The 20320-nt window shown below is 42.8% G+C and overlaps 1 protein-coding gene across 1 annotated transcript in view; it reads right to left on the reverse strand.

Annotated features, from left to right (window-relative positions):
* The window catches only part of triqk (triple QxxK/R motif containing), a 107066-nt gene that overhangs the window by 8996 nt on the left and 77750 nt on the right, over positions 1-20320 (reverse strand). Inside the window, exon 3 of the mRNA XM_060904054.1 lies at positions 17955-18040. Coding sequence (XP_060760037.1) covers positions 17955-18040 — 86 coding nt within the window. The remainder of the gene's footprint in view (positions 1-17954; positions 18041-20320) is intronic.

A 20320-nucleotide genomic window follows, 5' to 3' on the forward strand; every position in this document is an offset into this window, starting at 1 on the left:
AAATGTTTCAAAACAATGTGCTTCAAAGAAAAATATTTCACTCTCTATGGTACATAATATCGTTAAAAGTTTCAAGGAATCTGGAGGAATTTCGGTGCACAAAGGGCAAGGGCCCAAGCCTAAGCTGAACACCTGTGATCTCTGCTCTCTCAGGTGGGGTTTACATTAGACCGTATCAGCGGATCATCAGATTAACATTTTTAAAACGATTCGCGTGCACACAGCAACGCCAATACACGGATACCCTCGGCTCCGCAGGCATCCTGCGCTCCAAATCACTCCGCCCTGAACAGCGAGTGCCCTCTGGAGGGTGCGCACTCTGGCCCTGCGCAGCTCACAGAGCGCGCGAGTGAAGCGCACGAGCAGTGATTCGGGACAAATAGCAGGAAGTGAAAGTCCGCGCCGTTTTTCAGCAGTCGCGTCACATGACCAACGTGGCATGACCAACGCCAGCGAATCAGGAAGGTGGATGTCACAGTGACGTTATCCAATGACGACGTCAGCACGTGGCATGACCAATGCCAGCGAATCAGGAAGGTGGATGTCACAGTGACGTTGTCCAATGACGACGTCAGCTAGAGCTCAGCACAGCGTATCCTCGTTTCTCAATGTTTACACAGCACCGGATCAGATACGTAATGGATTGAATACGTGGGCCCTGGCGGATTCAAGTTGTTCCGCCTGTGGAGTCGTTTCCCGGCGTTTTAATGTGAACGGACAGTGCATCCGCGACGAAAACGAGACGGATACGGTCTAATGTAAACACCACCTCAGATGGCACTGCATCAAGAACCGCCATTCATCTATAGCTGATATAACCACGTGGGCTCGGGATTAGTGATGATCAGTGATGAAATGTGTTTTGGTCTCTTTTGGAAGAAATGGATGACGTGTGCGCCGGACGGACAAATAAATAAATAAATGAATAAATATCCAGACTGTTACCAGCAGCAAGTCCAAAATCAAGGGTCTGTCATGGTATGGGGTTGTGTCAGTGCCCTTGGCAAAGGTACCTTACACTTCTGTGATGGCAGCATTAATGCAGAAAAGTACATTGTGATTTTCAAGCAACGTATGCTTCTCTTTGGGCCGGAGCACACGGGTAATATTGGTTCCAAATATTTATTAACTATAAGAACAAAGTCAAAAGACATTGTGTGTAAATTTGAAGTTGATATATGTACTGGAAGCATATTAACCCTTTGATGCAAAACATATGCGCACCCCTTCTAATGCACAACATGGGTCAAAAATGACCCGCATTCATTTTCCAGGTTATTTCATGCTGAGTTTTTCTTTGCTCTATCTTTTGAAATCAGTTTATTTTATGACTGAATATTCCAAGTATTCTTTAAATATCTTGTTTTTAATTACCACAAATCATTAATTAATTTTTTTCTTTTCTACTTTATGAACAAAAATACTTTTTATATTACTACACATGGGTCATCCAAGTGTGATTTAAAATTAAATGTCTTAATACTATAATAATAATTTGTTTCAAGTAATTACTTTAGCAGTGAATGGGGCCAGTTATTTATTTATTAACTATGTAGTTAGCTAAGCCAACTACAATAAAATTAGCTAACTAAAGTAGAATATGTCAACAGCTCGGTAGCTAATAGTAATTACTTGTAACTTTCTGACAAGTAATCTACTCACTCTCAAGGTAACCTAAACATAATCCATTTTTTTCTAAGGTAATGTTAGAACAATTGAAAAACATTTACTTCCATGTATTAGATGGGCAAAGGGCGCTGTGCTGAGCTGTGAAATGTCCGACACGAGCACAATTCACAGTTCCCACCAAACGCTGGAGTAAATGCATGCGGGTCGGTTCTGACCCATGTGTGTAAACTTGATGTAGAATTACAAAAGCTGTGCTTGTTCATAACTTAAGAAAGGAAAAATAAAAATGATGACTTGTGCTAAACAAAAACAAGATATTTACTGCATATTTGGAAAAGTAAATGACAAAATGAATTTATTTCAAAAGTATATCATAGAAACACTCAGCCATACATGAAATAACCTGGAAAATGAACGCAGGTGGTTTTTGACCCATGTCGTGCATTAGAAGGGTAGTGATACAAAAAGGGTTTTTATTCAAAAAGTAAGAAAGGAAAAAATAAAATAAGGATGTATGATGATCAAAAACAAGTTAATTGAGGAATACCTTGAATACTGAATGATGGAATTAATTTATTGCAAAGATATAGAAGATAAAAACTCAGCCGGGTCACTTTTGACCCATGTTTTGCATCAAAGGGTTACATAAAAACAGATTATTTTTTATTCAAAATGAAAAATATCATTTTAAGGTAAACTCAGACTTCTGTAGCTCAATTTAGAAAATAAACTGAGGAAAAAGCTAATCTCACAGAAAAGCCTTTTCTAATTGAGGAGAAAAAAAAAAGTTGAGAGAAACAGCTAATCTTACAGAAAAGACTACTCTAATTAAGACTTTCCCTGGGTTTAATGGCAAAGTTAAACTAATGATCGCTGCAGGACTGGTATTCAAACATGAATTAGATTTAAAAAAAAAAAAAAAGTTAGTCGTTACAATTACAATTCTCATCAACCTCGGTTTCATTAAGTGCACTCATGTAGTAAAGCAAATTAGCAAAGCCATTGTTCTTCATCTTGACAACTTATTATCAAACTTCTAATCAAATTTAGATACTTTCAGAGCCTTTCTCTGTGCACAATGTGTGCAAATTGCACAGATAAACGGTACAATGGAAAGAAAATTGCACTCGTATATTGAAGTGGATATGGATTTGAAGTGGAGAAATTCTTTGGTTTGCTTTTGAACCTCTGCGCTTTTCGCTTCGTCTTGGGCGTCACATGACCCGATTTATGATCAAATCTGAAATGGAACAATGCTACATCAGAGAGACATTGTTCGTGCTCGATCACAAACAACAAGCCCAGCTCTCCTTCAACTCTTTGACTAAAAGACGAAGAAAAGTAAAAGACATGGAAATACTGAAGTTTGATACTTCAGACATGAAACCTATGTACAAAACATATCGCTCGGACAAGCATAAATTATTAAAAGGTCGCGATAATAACCGTGGCTTTCTGTGCACAAACTGCAGCGGCCACCATCAGAACGTCGGTCCTCATTAGAACTTACTAGCTCCTGCATTTCTCTCTCATCTTCCCAGGCTCCATAATTGGAAAACTTTTACATTTCATGCCTTTTAGTTTCATTTATTAGACCCGTGTTGATTTAGCTGTCAAGTAAACCGCTTTGTGCGCGGGCATAATTGTGATGGCATGGTGTGTGTGGATTGTTTTGCATTTGTCTCTTGTGAGATGTTTCAGCAATATTTTCGCCACCTTCGGTGAAATGTATTTTTTTTTTAATTGATGAATCTCAAATTTGTTGTATGTTAGAAAATATCAAATGTAATTAGTAAACTTTTTTTTAATCTTCTTTCAGTCCAACTGACTGTCATTTAGTAAAAAATATTCATTGTGTTTTTTGAATGTGTAGTTTTTATAATCTCATACCTCCTGGAAGGGTCGTAGATATCAATAAAATTCATTGTCATTGTCATTTTCAAATGTACCTTAGTCATACGGTATTTCGAATAAATTAGCACGTTATGTTATACTATGGACATCGAGCCTGTGTCTCAAATGCTAGGATTAATGTCGAGTTAATGTTTTTATGACAAAAGCATCCCTTTGAAATCACACTATAATTCACAAAATCTGTTCCGAGACATTTTCATGGTAGTTATTTTCCAGTGTTCATACAGTGGTGCTTGAAAGTTTGTGAACCCTTTAGAATTTTCTATATTTCTGCATAAATATGACCAAAAACATCATCAGATTTTCACACAAGTCCTAAAAGTAGATAAAGAGAACCCAGTTAAACAAATGAGACAAAAATATTATACTTGGTCATTTCTTTATTGAGGAAAATGATCCAATATTACATATCTGTGAGTGGCAAAAGTATATGAACCTCTAGGATTAGCAGTTAATTTGAAGGTGAAATTCTAAAGGAACATGTCAGGACTTCTGTCCATGAAGTGAATCTCAAGAGAAGGTGGATCATGCAGCGAGACAACGACCCTAAGCACACGTCGTTCTACCAAAGAATGATTAAAGAAGAATAAAGTGAATGTTTTGGAATGGCCAAGTCAAAGTCCTGACCTTACTCCAATGGAAATGTTGTGGAAGGACCTGAAGCGAGCAGTTCATGTGAGGAAACCCACCAACATCCCAGAGTTGAAGCTGTTCTGTACGGAGGAATGGGCTAAAATTCCTCCAAGCCGGTGTGCAGGACTGATCAACAGTTACCGCAAACGTTTAGTTGCAGTTATTGCTGCACAAGGGGGTCACACCAGATACTGAAAGCAAAGGTTCACATACTTTTGCCACTCACAGATATGTAATATTGGATCATTTTCATCAATAAATAAATGGCCAAGTATAATATTTTTGTCTCATTTGTTTAACTGGGTTCTCTTTATCTACTTTTAGGACTTGTGTGAAAATCTGATGATGTTTTTGGTCATATTTATGCAGAAATATAGAAAATTCTAAAGGGTTCACAAACTTTCAAGCACCACTGTATGTTGCCGTAATGGTGGCACAGCATGTGGCCGTGCGTGTTACTTGTACTACATTACCGAGTTGGGCTTACAAACGTAAATGTTCAGATGATGGGAAATGAAATTATACAACAGTGCTGTTGAACACCAAAATCTGATTAGTCAGAAGGTTGATTAATGTTCTATAACCGCCGCTCTTGCAATAATGGAGGCTGTAATTCGAATCACAGGGTTTTATTAACGTGCTTTTTCTAATACTTTATTGCTGCTATTGGGATAACTCATTCACAGGGACTTTTATCGCAAATGCTTCACATAATCTAATGCTAATAATAAACAAATTCTTATTTAAAAGGTACAGTAGTCGGTTTTTTTTTTAATTATTTCTTATTTGGAAACCTGCTTTACAGTCTGGAGGGCTTGTATGACATCAGTCTGAAATCAGCCAATGCCCAGCGCAGCCAGATAATTCCCTGTGAAAATACACAAAAAAAAAAAGAATGACAAGAAACAATAAAATGAGAATGAACCTTGGCAGTGTTTTCGATGATGGATTAACTTATTTTTTCTTAGTGAAGGAGATGAAGTTAGACACAGAATTAGCAACACTGCTCCTGGACAAGTATATAAATGCAATCTGTATAGAGTTTTGAATTGCCTGAATGGCTGGGCTTACAACAGATTGTGTAGACGATGATTATTATTATTATTATTATTATTATTATTATTATCATCATCATCATCATCATCTCTCTCGGGACGGAGTCCACCAGGGGGCGAGGTATTGTTTTCGGTGGGGTTTCTTTGTTAGCAACATTATGGGAAAACGGCTGGACCAATCTTTGTGAAACTTTCAGGATAGATGGGCATTGGTTTCAAATAGAACCTCCAACATTTTGAGGGTCATCCAGTCAAGGTCATCAAAAAGGTCAAAACCATTTTTGGTGCAAATGGTGTCCCAATGTCTCCCAAATCACTCCCTCCTCACTACATAGTGGACTATATAGTCAGATCACCATTTTGTAGTGCTATCCGAATGTATAGTGAGCATTATTACACCCTATATAGTGCACTCAAAGTATCTCACAATGCATCATGAAAAGTAGTGTCGCAGCAAAGAAGGAAAAAAAAAGGCCGTGGCAAAGAAGAAGTTTTATCATTTAATCAATGAGCTCGGTATATAGTCCTCTATATAGCAATTCCCTCTGTATGGCGTAGTGAACGAGTGAGTGATTTAGGACACAGTGATTGTAACCAATCAGCACTTATCCTGATCAAGTTCGATTAACCGTTTTAATTCTCGATAATCTTCGGAACTAATCAGAACTAGAAACGAAATAAGAGAAACCTTGTTATAACTTTGTAGTATCGGAAGATAATCAGCAGATAAAAAGATGAATGAAATTCATCTCGTGGTTCGCCAAGGCTACTGACTCGATATCAAGTAAGTGGTGTTTATTTTTAGAAAATTTACTTTTTGATTATCACAGTTTTTGTTTGGTCCTTCTGAAAAGTCAAATAAAAAGTTTTGTAAGTTTTTTTTTAGCTTTGTGGCAGATATTTAGTCTTTACCACGCTTGACCATTCTCCTAAGTTAGAATGATAGGAATTTCACGTATTTACAGTGTTAGAATGTAGCTTTCGTGCTAACTCTAGCTGAATCACTGCAGGTTGTGGGGGCGGAGTTTTGTGTACGTGTTGGACTGGGAATGGAAAATCATTCCGATCTTTTTCAACTCAAAATACGTAACCATTATCGTCTTATTCTTGACAAATCTTACCTAATGCTCCTTTAATAAAACACTCTATTAGTGGAAAATATTGTAATTGGAAACATCGCGTTGCATTACATCACATCGTCACTGATCATTTTCCAAGAACAACATGGCCACAAGTGTTTTATCCTGTACTTAAGGAAATGTTCAACCACATATGCAGCATACTAACTGAGTGCGAGATCTTTACGGGATAATACCAGACTGAGGTCCTGACAGTACGGCAAGGTCCATATAAAACAACCGAGGTCTGATATTTTCCCGTAAAGACTGGGTGAGTGAGGTTAATAAGAAGTTTATTATATGGCTTTTTTATTTCTAAGATTAAAATAGATGGTCATTATAAAGAGGCGTGAAGCTGCTTTCTTTCAGTCATGTCACATTTGTAACGTAACTGAGTCACGCATGCAGAATAAACAGCTAGCGGTTTCAAAACTGAATTTCTGTTACCGGTTTAAATGCTCTTCATTGCTCATTTCTTGAATAACTCGGTGACTCGTTTGTCTTTCGGCCGTTTTTGATTCCGTTTTGATTTCCAGTTCTTTTTTTTGTCATTTTGTTTGTCTTTTGTAACACTGAAAGCCGGCGCCTTGGAAAGAAAAAGTCTGGAATCGTCCACGGGCATTACGGGAAAACCTTGCCTGCCAAGGAACCAATCAGAGTGCACGATTTTACCGGAAGTAGCTCGTGCCATGTATATAAGATATTTATTTATTTACTGTAGATGAGTGCTCATTTCTGTAGCATGGTCTCACTAACTTTGTTTTTATTTCTTTGGCTTGGATTTCAGTTACTTCCAAAGGTGTTGTATGTTGCTGTCTACTTTGCAATTTCTTAATTTTAAACAAATATACCTTTGTTTAAAATGCGTTTTATATTGTCTTTAATCTCAAGACTGTTTTTGTTGTTGTTGTTTTTTTGCATTTTTGTACGTCAATGAGGTTAAATGAGTACTAATTGCAGGAAGGAACTAAAGCTTGCAAATAAAACAATGGTATTTTGCATTAAACTAACATACTGAAGCATATGCGAGACACAATTTTACTTCAAAATAAACTTCAGCATTTAAATAAAACTTTGAGAAACTAATGTTTCTTGCGTTATTCCCAAATAATGGCTTTTAATGTTTGAATTAAAATGGCTTTTAATGTTTTATTTAAATTGTAAGGTAATTGTCAGCCAAATTTATTGGAGGAGGTTATGATTTCACCTCCGTTTGTTTGTTCCCAACGTAACTCAAACAATAGTGAGCGGATTTTAATGAAATTTGGTGGAAAGGTGAGCCATTGGCCAAGAAACAACTGATTAGATTTTGATGCAAATCCGAATACATGACTTGGCGGAAGTATGAACTCTACCAAGCGCCCTTCGAGTTGTATACCGGTTTTACAGATGAATGATGTCTGCATTTCCTTCTGATTTTCAACAGTGTCCTTGTATCTGAATGAAAAATCTCCCCCCGCCTTTTTTTCTATCCAAAGTTACACACTTTAGTTTTATTTTGTGTTTACTACTCTTCAGCTACAGTGTTTAAATCAGGTAAATTTAGGCTGCCAATGCCGCTGGCCAACAGCAACAAAAGTTATGGGCTTGGATTTCATGTTAACTGGCTGTGTAGATGTTCATCAGGCCCAGGCGTGTTGTATACGTTCTCCACTGACTGTCGCTGGCCAGCGTGTTGGCATATGTGCGGCGTACCAGTGAGTTTCAGCCCTCATAAAGTACAGAAGTGTGAACAAGCCTCATAAACATGACTCAGATAAGGGCTGCAACACCAGCGGAGATGTTACGCAGAGCTATACGAGGTGCTGATTGACTGCTGCTACTCCGATCCTGTAAATACACCGAGGTGCATAATGAGGTAATGGTAACAGGTTACATCATACAAGTACTTCTGTGTATTATCGTGTGAGGCCTGGTGGTATTCACATCCTGACCAAAAAAAAAAAAAAGATAAAGACTATTTGACAACTTCAAAACTAAAACTAACGTTTATTTTAAAATACCCAATCAGTGTAAACAATGTTAACAATACCATCAAAACTGGTGTGTGATAGCAAGCTTCAGTGTGTGTAAGAGCCGAAATAACAGATGAATCCAATTTCTTGGTGACTCAAGTCACATTTTTGTTTCATATTAATTCATTTTTGCTATGTTAGTCTTTGTAAAAACACTTTAAACTTTTCTGACTTTAAAATGAAGTTCTGGTTTGAGTATTTCAGAAACTGCTGATCTCCTGGGATTTTCACACACAGCCGTCTCTGGAGTTGACACAGAATGGTGCGAAAGACAAACAGCATCCAGTGAGCATCATGACGTGTCATGATGAGAGCGAGGTCAAAGGAGGATCGCCAGATGACAGGAAAGCTACATGTGGCAGTGGGGGCGTGGTCGAGCGTCAGCTGTGGGCGGTGAGGAGTCAGGTAGAACCGGCAGGTAACACGTCATGAGTTTCAGCTGTGTTTCATGACTGGCAATTTATTTGTGTGTCTTTTGTGTTCTTTAAGGAGAGAAGCCGATAATCAGAGAGAGAGAGAGAGAGCGAGAGAGAGAGACAGAGCGAGCGAGAGAGAGACAGCAAGAGACAGCAAGAGAGTGAGTGAGAGAGTGGAAAATATAGAAAATAAAGTCACTGAAAAGTGAACTCAAAAGTAAAGCGCACCTTGAGTTGTCAAGCCTGTCTCCCAGTTCCTCATTCCCTGAACTCAAAGTGTTACACTACAGCACACTAACTCAAATAGTTACTCTTTACAGCCATGGTGAGCAGAAAAGAATCTCAACATGTCGAACTTTCAGCATCTCTGTCATCGAAAAATGGTTTAAAATGACACCCCATGTGTTCATTAGAGAAGTTAAAGAACCAGAGTTTCATGTTAGAAAAATTGTCTTTGTATACTTTTGCTCCCTTTAGGATTCAAATTAAAAGACGTTAAAATATGCAACGGAATGTAAAATGTAAAGGGGATAAATGTCATGTGGCTGTTTAGTGTCTGTATTCAGTGACAGCAGGCACTGCATGAGAATGGCACATTTTCAGGCCACTGAGTCTATGGTAGGACGCAGCCAGCTCCTGTCCTTTGGGCTAGTCTGTGCCAAGCACTGCGTCTGTCGTTTGGGGGCGGGGCCATGCCCATGCCAGCTGGCCTGGTGCCTGAAGCTACCTGTGCCAGCATGCCAACTGGTCAATGCATGGTGCACAGCAGCTCACAAAGCTGCCAACCTGCTCCACACCACACCACAGCTAAGAGCAGGGCAGAGCACAGGAGGACATGAGGGGAGAGAGAGAGAGAGAGAGAGAGAGAGTGCACTCTACACATGTCAGTCATCATTAAAGCACCACCTCTTAAGTAAGCTATGGTCAGAGCCACATGCCAAGCATTTACCACCACAGGGAACAGGCAATGGAAAATCAAGTGGAGGAAAGAGTCAGCTCCCTGAAAGAGTGAAGACAAGAGAGATATACTGCCTCGCAGGCCAAAGGGGAAAAAAAAAAAGGAGACAGAGCTGAGGAGTTCATTACTTGCCGCTCAGACAAACTCCAACTCAAACTGCAGAGCACGTTCCTCCAAAAAAATCTCCCACGCAAGTGCTAACATTCACAGTGGACGCAAACAAACTGAGAAAATGACAGGAACAATGGGATTCAATCTCATGTTAACCTTCAACTTTATCCTAAAAATAAGAAGCTTATTTTTACATATATTTCTTTAGCAGACTCTTACCGGTACAACAAAATCCAATCCCCTTCCGAGGACAGAGTTTAGCAGGAGCTTTCTGGAAATCCTGACAATCATAACTTTCCATTCATTCCATTCGCACAACAAAACAAACTTCGCCCGGCAGCACTTCTTTTATACCTATATGTTGATAATGGTAATATTTCTCAATCATCAGCTGTCAGGTTATAGTCCTATGAAAATCCATGACCTTGAGTTTGACATTTCAAAGTCACTCAAGGTCGAAGATCACGGTGCCAAATGAAAGCCCATATGGGAGTTCTTATATGCTCATGATAGTAAACATCTGTCTATTGGCAACCGATTTTGAGTTATAATAGAAAATATTATTTTGACCGAAAGGTTGACCTTTCCAATGACCTTGACCTTCACCTTGACCCAATTACTCTCAAGATTTAATCAGGTAATCTATGGACCATTGCCCACCTACCCTGAAAATTTGAAGTCAATCAGTGCAACCGTCTAGACGCTAGATTTTTAACAGACAGACACACAAACAAACCGCACTGATTACAATACTTCGCCCGCTTACTCCATCGTGGGCGAGGTAAACATCAGTGTCACCCCTATTACCACCTGACGAGCACAACCGGACTGGTGTGAGCTGACAGGAAGTCTACAGTAGCTCAAACAAACACTCTTTACAACCGTAGTGAGCAAAAAAGCATCTCAGAAAGTTTGCACCATAGGTCAAACCTTCAAATGGATGAGCTACAATAGCAGATCACTACATTGGTTCCACTCCTGTCAGCCAAAAACAGGAACCTGATACTACACTGTAAGGGCCTGATCCCACAACACCGATAACTATACCGTAACTCTGACTATCCCTCTGCCTGAATTGAGTTCCAGTCTGGAGCAGTCACACCACAACTACAATCCCGACGATAATATCGCTTGGTCCTGACACTCAGGGAAATAAATGCATGCAACTTAGGAATAGTCATGGAAGTTTTTTTTACAAGTGGCAGCACGTTATTCCAGGTCACACTGTACAGCTTGGGCTCCAAAACAACCCATGTACACACTCCAGCGGTTGATATAATACAGTTAGGTCACGGATTACGGAAATATAATGAAAAAGGATACAAAATACAGAGTGGTTACAGATTTTAATACGGATGCTATAATTTACGTTTCAGTAATACGGACGTTTCAATATATTACAGATTGGTTACTGATTTCATACGGATAAAAAATTAAGAAGTCTAAAACAATTAAAATGTTTGGACTGCCGAAGTTCATAATTAAAATATCTTACCTGCATTTATATATGTTTACCTCGCCCGGAACGGAGTCCACCAGGGGGCGAGGTATTGTTTTCGGTGGGGTTTCTGTCTTTGTTAGCAACATTATGGGAAAACGGCTGGACCAATCTTCATGAAACTTTCAGGATAGATGGGCATTGGTCTCAAATAGAACCTCCAACATTTTGAGGGTCATCCGGTCAAGATCAAGGTCAAGATCTTTTTTTTCCGTGATATCTTCCTTCATATTCATCATATTTCCTTCAAACCAATTCCAAAATGTTTGTTTTTCAATTCTGCTTCCATGGATATGCTACATGATGGGGTCTCTCTCATAGTTCTCATAGCGGTTAGGGGTCAAATGTCAGGGGGCTCAAGGTCATTGCTAAAATTTGCATATTTTCCATTATAAATCGAAAATAGTTAGTGATAGAGAGATGTTTATCATTATCAACATATAGGAAGTCATATACGGGCTTTCATTTGGCACCATGACCTTTGACATTGTTTGTTTTTGTTTGTGTGCGTCTGTCTGTTAACAATCTAGCATCTAGATGGTTGAACCAACTGACTTCAAATTTTCAGGGTAGGTGAGCAATGGTCCGTAGATCACCTGATCAAATTTTGGGGGTAATCAGGTCAAGGTGAAGGTCACTGGAAAGGTCAACCTTTCAGTCAAAATAGCATATTTCTCATTATAACTCAAAAAAGGTTGCTGATAGACAGATGTTTACTATTATGAGCATATAGGAACTCCTATATGGCCTTTCATTTGGCACCATGATCTCTGACCTTGAGTGACCCTGAAAGGTCAAACTCAAAGTCATGGATTTTCAGAGGGCTGTAACTTGAAAACAGTTAATGGTAGACAGATATTTACCATTATCAACTTATAGGAAGTGCCATATGGGCTTTCATTTGGCACTGTGACCCTTGACCTTGAATGACTTTGAAATGTCAAACTCAAGGTCATGGATTTTCATAGGACTATAACCTGACAGCTGATGATTGAGAAATATTACCATTATCAACATATAGGTATAAAATAAGTGCTGCCGGGCGAGGTTTGTTTTGCCTGGCAACACTTGTTACTTTCTGTGGCAGCAGGGGCGTGGCCAAGCAGCAGTCTGTGAATGGAGGGTGGGGTCGGGGAAGGTAAGTGGCTAAGTCATTCCACCTGCTGTCAATTAATGTGTGTGGGTCTGTGTGTGTTTGTTACAGGGATGGAGCACAAAAGGAGGGGGAGAGCAGAGAAAAGGGGCTCCCTCCCGACCACAAAGCATGTGTGCGTGTAGAGTGAGTGAGTGAGTGAGTGAGTGAAAGAATGCTGAAAAGCTAAGATAAGTGAAATAAAGAGTTTGTTTGTGACCATCAACTCTCGCCTGCCATGCTTCTGTGCTCCACCCACATCAGGAACTGCTACAGTGGTGCCAAAACCCGGGATGCACAGAAGGGAACCACCCCATGGAGTCCTCCCCATTTGAAGAGCTCATCCTTGCCCCCGCTACCACCCAGCAGAACCAGCATCAAATGCTGATCGCCCTCCAAAAGGAACAAGAGCAACACTTTGAAGCCTTGATGCTGGCCCAGCAGGAAGATCGCCAGGCGTTCCGGCATCTGCTCACGTCAGCAGGGGAGTCGACCATCACCGCAGCCGGCACCCTTATGAAGATGGGCCCGCAGGACGATCCAGAAGCTTTCCTCACCCTCTTCGAGCAAGCAGCCGAGGCGTGGGGGTGGCTGCTGGAGCAGTGCGTGGCGCCGCCTCCTCCCACTCCTGACTGGTGAGGCACAGCTCGCAGTGCAGCAACTCCCTGCTGACAGCCAACTGGTGTATGCTGACCTGAGGAAAGCCATCCTGCAGCGGGTCGGCCGCTCCATGGAACAACATCGCCAGCACTTCCGGACACTGGCATTGGAAGAGGTCGGCCGGCCATTTGCATTCGGCCAGCAACTCCAGGACACCTGCTGGAGGTGGCTGAGGGCGGAAGACCGCAACACCGATGAGATCATCGATCTGGTGGCACTGGAACAGTTTATCTCTCAACTTCTGGAAGGAACAGTAGAATGGGTCCAGTGTCATTGCCCGGCGTCGCTGGACTGAGCCATCGAGCTGGCAGAGGACCTTCTGGAGGCGGCTCCGACGCTTCTCTTCTGTCTCTCTCTTCCACCCCCCCGTCTCTCGTTCCCCTCCCCGTTCTCCTGCCGCGGAGGCGGTGGCCGGCTTCTCCCCAGCCGGCCTGTCGCACCCGTGGTGTCCTTCCATCTTCCTCTTCCGTCACTGTGTGAGTGACACCCATAACACCAGTGCAGAGGAAAGTCTGGGCTGGTGTGCTGGTGTGGCGGGGAGTCGGAGCATCTCCAGAGTCAGAGCTCCGCAAGGGAGGTGGGAGCTGTGATCCGGATCCCCGATGTGCCAAAAACCACCCCCAATCGGGCCAGAACGTGTCACATACTGTTAAGCGTTCAAGGGGATACATATCACGCTTTGTTGGATTCCGGTTGTAATCAGACCTCAATTCACCAATGCCTGGTGCAAAGTGAGGCATCGGGGAGAGCACAAGTGGTGAAATTGTTGTGTGTGCACGGGGATGTTCACAATTATCCCTTGGTGTCTGTCCGTATTCTATTCCGGGGCCAAATGCATAAAGGTGGCGGTTAGTCCTCATCTCACCCACTCGTTGATTTTAGATACTGATTGGCCAGGGTTTAAAAAGCTGATGAAATATTTAACACGTAGTGGGTCCTGCACTAGTAGGCCATGGGAAGATCCCGGTGTGGCATTGACTGGAGAAGCTGTCACAGAGCCATCTACGTCAACACCGCATCAGAGTGAGGAGCAGCCCGCTAATCCTCCCTCTCTCGGGCATTCCCTTGGGGATATCCCGTTAGAGCAGTTGCGAGACGAGACTCTGCAGCATGCGTTTGACCAAGTGAGAGTAATCGATGGTCAAACTCTTCAGCCAAGTGCAGCACCGAACTTCTCTTATTTTGCTATGATTAAAGATAGATTGTACCGAGTGACGCAGGACACTCAAACTAGTGAAGGAATAACCCAATTGTTAATCCCAAAGAGCCGCAGGGAACTCGTATCCCATGCGGCTCACTTTAATCCCATCGCTGGACACTTAGGGCAAGATAAAACACTAGCCCGAATAATGGCCCGGTTCTATTGGCCAGGGATTTGCGGGGCTGTCCGTCGGTGGTGTGCGGCATGCCGTGACTGCCAATTAGTAAATCCCGCGGCCTCTCCAAAAGCGCCTTTGCGCCCTCTTTGTCTAATCGAGACCCCGTTTGAGCGAATTGGGATGGCTCTCGTTGGGCCATTAGATCGGTCAGCACGAGGGTATCGCTTTATTTTAGTTCTGGTGGACTGTGCAATGCGATATCCAGAAGCAGCGCCTCTCCGCAATATCTCAGCATGCAGTATTGCGGAAGCGCTCTTCCGCTTTATCTCCCAGGTCGGGACTCTGAAAGAAATCCTGACAGACCAAGGCACTTTGTTTATGTCATGCACACTGCGCAAGCTGTATGGGTTATTGGGGATTAAGTCTATCTGCACCAGTGTCTATCACCCACAAACGGATAGCTTAGTAGAGCAATTTAACCAAACACTCAAGAACATAATCTGGAAATTCGTAAGTGAAGATGCACGTAATTAGGATAAGTGGCTCGAGCCCCTGTTATTTGCAGTACGAGAGATCCCGCAAGCCTCCACGGGGTTTTCTGCATTTTAATTATTATATGGGCGTAAGCCACGTGGCATTCTGGACATGCTACGAGAAAATTGGGAGGAGGAACCTTCACCTACCAAAAACGAAATCCAGTATGTTCTTGACCTGTGCGCAAAACTCCACACCCTCATGCAGACACAAGAACGTCAAATCTGGCGGTATGACTGGGGCATGCGCCTTAGAGAGTTCATACCGGGAGACAAAGTGCTCATATTATTGCCCATGTCAAGCTCCAAATTAGTCGCCAAGTGGCAAGGGCCCTTCGAGGTCACACGGCGAGTCGGGGACGTTGACTATGAGGTGAGGCGAACGGATAGGGGCAGGGCATTGCAAATCTACTACCTCAACCTTTTAAAACGCTGGAATGAGGGGGTCCCCATCGCATTGGCATCGGTAGTCCTGGAGAAGGCGGAGCTGGGGCCGGAGGTGAAAAAGATAACATCTCGGACCACTCCGGTCCCTTGTGGAGACCACCTCTCACCGGCCCAACTCACGGAGGTGGCCAAGTTGCAAAAGGAATTTTCCCGATGTGTTCTCACCCCTTCCTGGTTGTACCCACCTCATAGAACACCACACTGAAACGCCCCCGGGGGTGGTAGAGCGTAGCCGCACTTACCACTTGCCCGAATACAAGAAAAAGGTGGTTCGGGACGAACTCAAGGCCATGCTCGAAATGGGCATAATCGAGGAGTCCCACAGTGATTGGAGCAGCCCAGTGGCCCTGGTTCCCAAGACCGATGGGTCAGTCCGGTTCTGTGTGGACTATAGAAAGGTCAACAGGGTGTCTAAATTTGACGCATATCCAATGCCTCGCATTGATGAGTTGCTTGATTGGTTAGGCGCTGCTCACTTTTATTCAACACTGGATCTAACAAAGGGATATTGGCAGATCCCCTTGACTCCTGTATCCCGAGAGAAAACGGCCTTTTCCACACCGTTTGGATTTACACCAATTTCTCACGCTCCCTTTTGGGTTATTTGGGGTGCCCGCTACGTTCGAACGGCTTATGGGCAGGGTCCTCCGCCCTCACGTTGCCTACGCAGCCGCCTATCTGGAGGATATAATAATCTACAGCCATGATTGGCCGCGGCACCCAGAACGTCTGACGGCCGTTCTAAAGTCGCTGAGGCGAGCAGGCCTCACAGCTAACCCAAAAAAGTGTGCAATTGGGCTGGTGGAAGTACAGTATCTGTGGTTCCACTTGGGTCATGGGCAGGTGCGTCCCCAAATTAACAAGACTGCAGTGACTGCGGTCTGCCCGAGGCCCAAGACCAAAAAGGAGGTGAGAGAGTTCCTGGGGCTAGCTGGCTATTATCGTAGGTTTATACCTAATTATTCGAACGTCACCAGCCCGCTAACCAATCTCACTAAAAAGGGGGCTCCAGATCCGGTCCAGTGGACGGAGCAGTGCCAACAGGCCTTCTCTGAGGTAAAAGTTGCACCATGGGGGGCCATTTTTACACTCCCCTGACTTCTCTCTCCCCTTTATTTTGCAGACTGATGCATCGGACAGAGGGCTGGGGGCTGTTTTGTCCCAGGAGGTGGAGGGCGAGGAGCGCCCCGTGTTGTACATCAGCCGGAAACTCTCGATGCGTGAAAGCAAGTACAGCACCATCGAGAGTGTCTTGCCATCAAGCGGGCGGTCCTCGCCCTCCGATACTACCTGCCCTTTCACTCTCTGTTCGGACCACGTGCCCCTCCAGTGGCTCCACCGCATGAAGGATGCCAATGAGCAGATCACCCGTCGGTATCTCGCCCTCCAGCCATTTAAGTTCGAGGTGATCCACAGGCCGAGGGCACAGATAGTGGAGGCGGACTTCCTGTCCCGTCAGAGGGGGGAGTCAGCTTCAGGCCGGACGGCTCCCCCGGCCTGAGTCGGGCGGTGGGGGTATGTGGCAGCGGTGGCGTGGCCAAGCAGCAGTCTGTGAATGGAGGGTGGGGTCGGGGAAGGTAAGTGGCTAAGTCATTTCACCTGCTGTCAATTTGTGTGTGTGTGTGTGTGTGTGTGTGTGTGTGTGTGTGTGTGTGTGTTTGTTTGTTACAGGGACGGAGCATAAAAGGAGGGGGAGAGCAAAGAAAAGGGGCTCCCTCCCGACCACAACGCATGTGTACGTATAGAGTGAGTGAGTGATTGAGTGAGTGAAAGAACGTTGAAAAGCTAAGACAAGTGAAATAAAGAGTTTGTGTGTGACCATCAACTCTCGCCTGCCGTGCTTCTGTGCTCCACCCACATCAGGAACTGCTACACTTTCTTAATTTACGATTGATATTTCATGGAAAATCACATATCTGTGAATAAAAGATCCGTGCTTTATATTATATATTTTTTTATTTTCCGTGATTTCATGATGCAACAAGGATGTACAAAGATACCCAGGGAAAAATAGTACATGCTCAAACGTCACGTGTAGTAAACAATGGCCTGATTGGTCAGATGTTTTATCGCATCAGATTTTTCCAGGCCTGGGGGAAAAAAAAAAAAAAAAATCGCTCCAGAAGCAATCTCACCGATACAGATAAACCCAGGCCTGGGCTATAGGTATCGTTATCGGTCTGGTGTGACCACCAACCGCATAAACTGCAGGGGACCTATTTATTTATAGTTATCGGTATTGTTGGCCTTAAGTCACCTTGTCACTCAGTAAAACATGTGATCATCCTGTATCTACCAAAACTCTGATTTCGGCAAAATCCTTTCTGACTAGTCCGATTCCTACAGCAACGTAGGGAAAAAAGGTTCTAAACAAACAAATAAATAAATAAATGGAGGTGCCAGGCCGTTGTGTTCATCATTATTTATGAAAGAGAGTGAGAAAGAGAGAGACTCTGAGAAGAACGTTCAAGATCAGTATGATGTTTGTGTGTGTGTTAAAGACATCTCAGTCTCACTCTGATTCCCGGAGCGCTCTTCTTTGCTTCGGCCTTCAGTCGCGTGGCTCGCAGGGCCGGCTTGGTTTTCTTATAATCCTGCTTTCCTGAAAGAGTGCACGCAACACACACACACACACACACACACACACACACACACACACACACACACACACACACACACCTTCTGTTGCCTCGATATCCAAATATCAAGTAATTCTATAACATTTTCAAGTGCTATTTTAAATCCAAACAGCAGTAATTATTTCATGAGATGATGTTCTACCTTGTATGAAGCTTTGTAAATTCTTTATTAACACTTAAATTAAACCAACATACGTTGACTATCGACTTCATTAATGCTTTATTATGAATCATTATACTAATAGATTCTGTGAAAGCATAGTCAGATGCACTAAGTGCACGTCTGCGTTTACTTATTAATAAAATCTGCTTTATTCCAGTGAGGTTCGCACGTGTTGTTTTTTTCCTGGAATATATTAAATAACTTGCATTAGGTTCACTACAAGCTCATAATATTAGCAACTAATTCATAAATGTACTGATAGTTTCTGCTGCATGCACAGAGCCTTGATTTCTCACACAAGCAACAGGTTTATGCAAGACTGTTTTGTGCATAAACCACCTGGCTCTGTGTGTGTGTGTGTGTGTGTGTGTTCCATATCAGCTTGGAAACAACAAGATGAAGGAAGAATAAATAAAAGCAGAAACGTGAACAGTGTGTTTGTACTGTACGTGTGTGTAGGGTGAGGACTGAGGCCCTGTCCACATGGCAACGGATTCAGGTGACTCCGATACAATTGCTTATCGTTTAGGCCTGGCGTCCACACGGCACCGGCGTTTTGGGTGCCCAAAACGCAATCTTTTTGAGAACGGGTTCCAGAGTGGAAAGATCTGGCAACGTTGCCGTTGTGAAGTCGTCTGGATGAGTAGAACGGATTTGTTTACGATGACGTCACAACCACATGACTGTGAGTGCTTCACGCCGGGTAGAAGTGTAACGAATATCACCAGGAAAAAGCCTTACAAAGCACTAGTGAGAGTGAAACACGAGCTTGGATATTATTATTATTATTATGTTCAGTGTTAGTTCACAGTAGTAATGCAAGAAGCAGAATAGTGACAGTAATAGTGAAGCAAAAACATGCAATTGTACAAACACTGCAGCTCTACAGCAAAAATATTCATTTATGAAATGGTCTGATTCTTAACACTAGTAGTGCCAATGATCTCACTGCGATGCGAGTTGTCAACAAATCCTATAACTTGGTTCATGAAACGCGCTTACAAAATATTTTCACTGTGAATATTTATTGTGTAATGGTGCAATCCCGCCAGCAAAAATAGGGGAAAAAAGGAGCGATCTCACCTCTTCAGATGTTGATTTAAGTCCGACAATACATTCCTTAAAAAGGGCGTAGAGGAGCAAATTAATCCAATTTATTCCGGACCATTAAAGACGCCGCCTTCCGCGTAGAATCATACGTCATCCTCGCCGCCATATTGGATAGGTCAAAGCGGAGAATAAAGATTAGCTGCGTTTAACTGTACCAACAGGTTTACCGTCCAAATGAGATCATATGGGATTACCTTTCACAGGTGAGAAACAACAAATTAATTCCATCAACGTGTATCATTCACTTTATTCCGGACCATTGAAGACGCCGCCTTCCGCGTAGAATCATACGTCATCCTCGCCGCCATTTTGGAAAGGTCAAAGCGGAGAATAAAGATTAGCTGTGTTTAACTGTACCAACAGGTTTTCTGTCCAAACGAGATCACATGGGATTACCTTTCACAAGTGAGACTGGAAAAATACTTTTCATTGTATTTGGTCATTATAATGTAATTTTACAAACAGATTTTCCTGACTTTGTGGCTAATATGAAGTCTTGCGCATAATAGTTTATGCGCATGCGTCGTTACTTCTTCTATTGTTCTGGTGTCTCCGAAGGGACCGTCTTACAGCGCCCCTAGAGGTGTGGCATGTGTATTGCATCGTTTTCAGCAAGTGTTGCGTTGCCATATGGACCTGATATTTTACTGATCGTTGCCCATTTGGACGCGATATATTTTTAAATAACATCTCGTTGCCGTTGTCGTGTGGATGTAGCCTGAGTGTGCTGAAGTCAATACACACTGGGCCTGATTTAAGTGCAACTCCTCCTTCATTAAGGCTTATTTACATGAAAAGGAAGAGGATATGGAGAAAGTGGGTGACCTTAAAACATCTAAAGCAGCTTGTTAAGGGAATGTGGGATCCCAGTGCCTCCCATCACCCCAGGTAATAAACAGTTTCATCAGTTGGTGTTTGGTTGATGGTGGTAGAGAACGCTGTTGTGAGGGTTACACGATGACAAAACCTC

Source organism: Neoarius graeffei, chromosome 22, assembly GCF_027579695.1.
Source record: "Neoarius graeffei isolate fNeoGra1 chromosome 22, fNeoGra1.pri, whole genome shotgun sequence".
NCBI classification, from domain to species: Eukaryota; Metazoa; Chordata; class Actinopteri; order Siluriformes; family Ariidae; genus Neoarius; species Neoarius graeffei.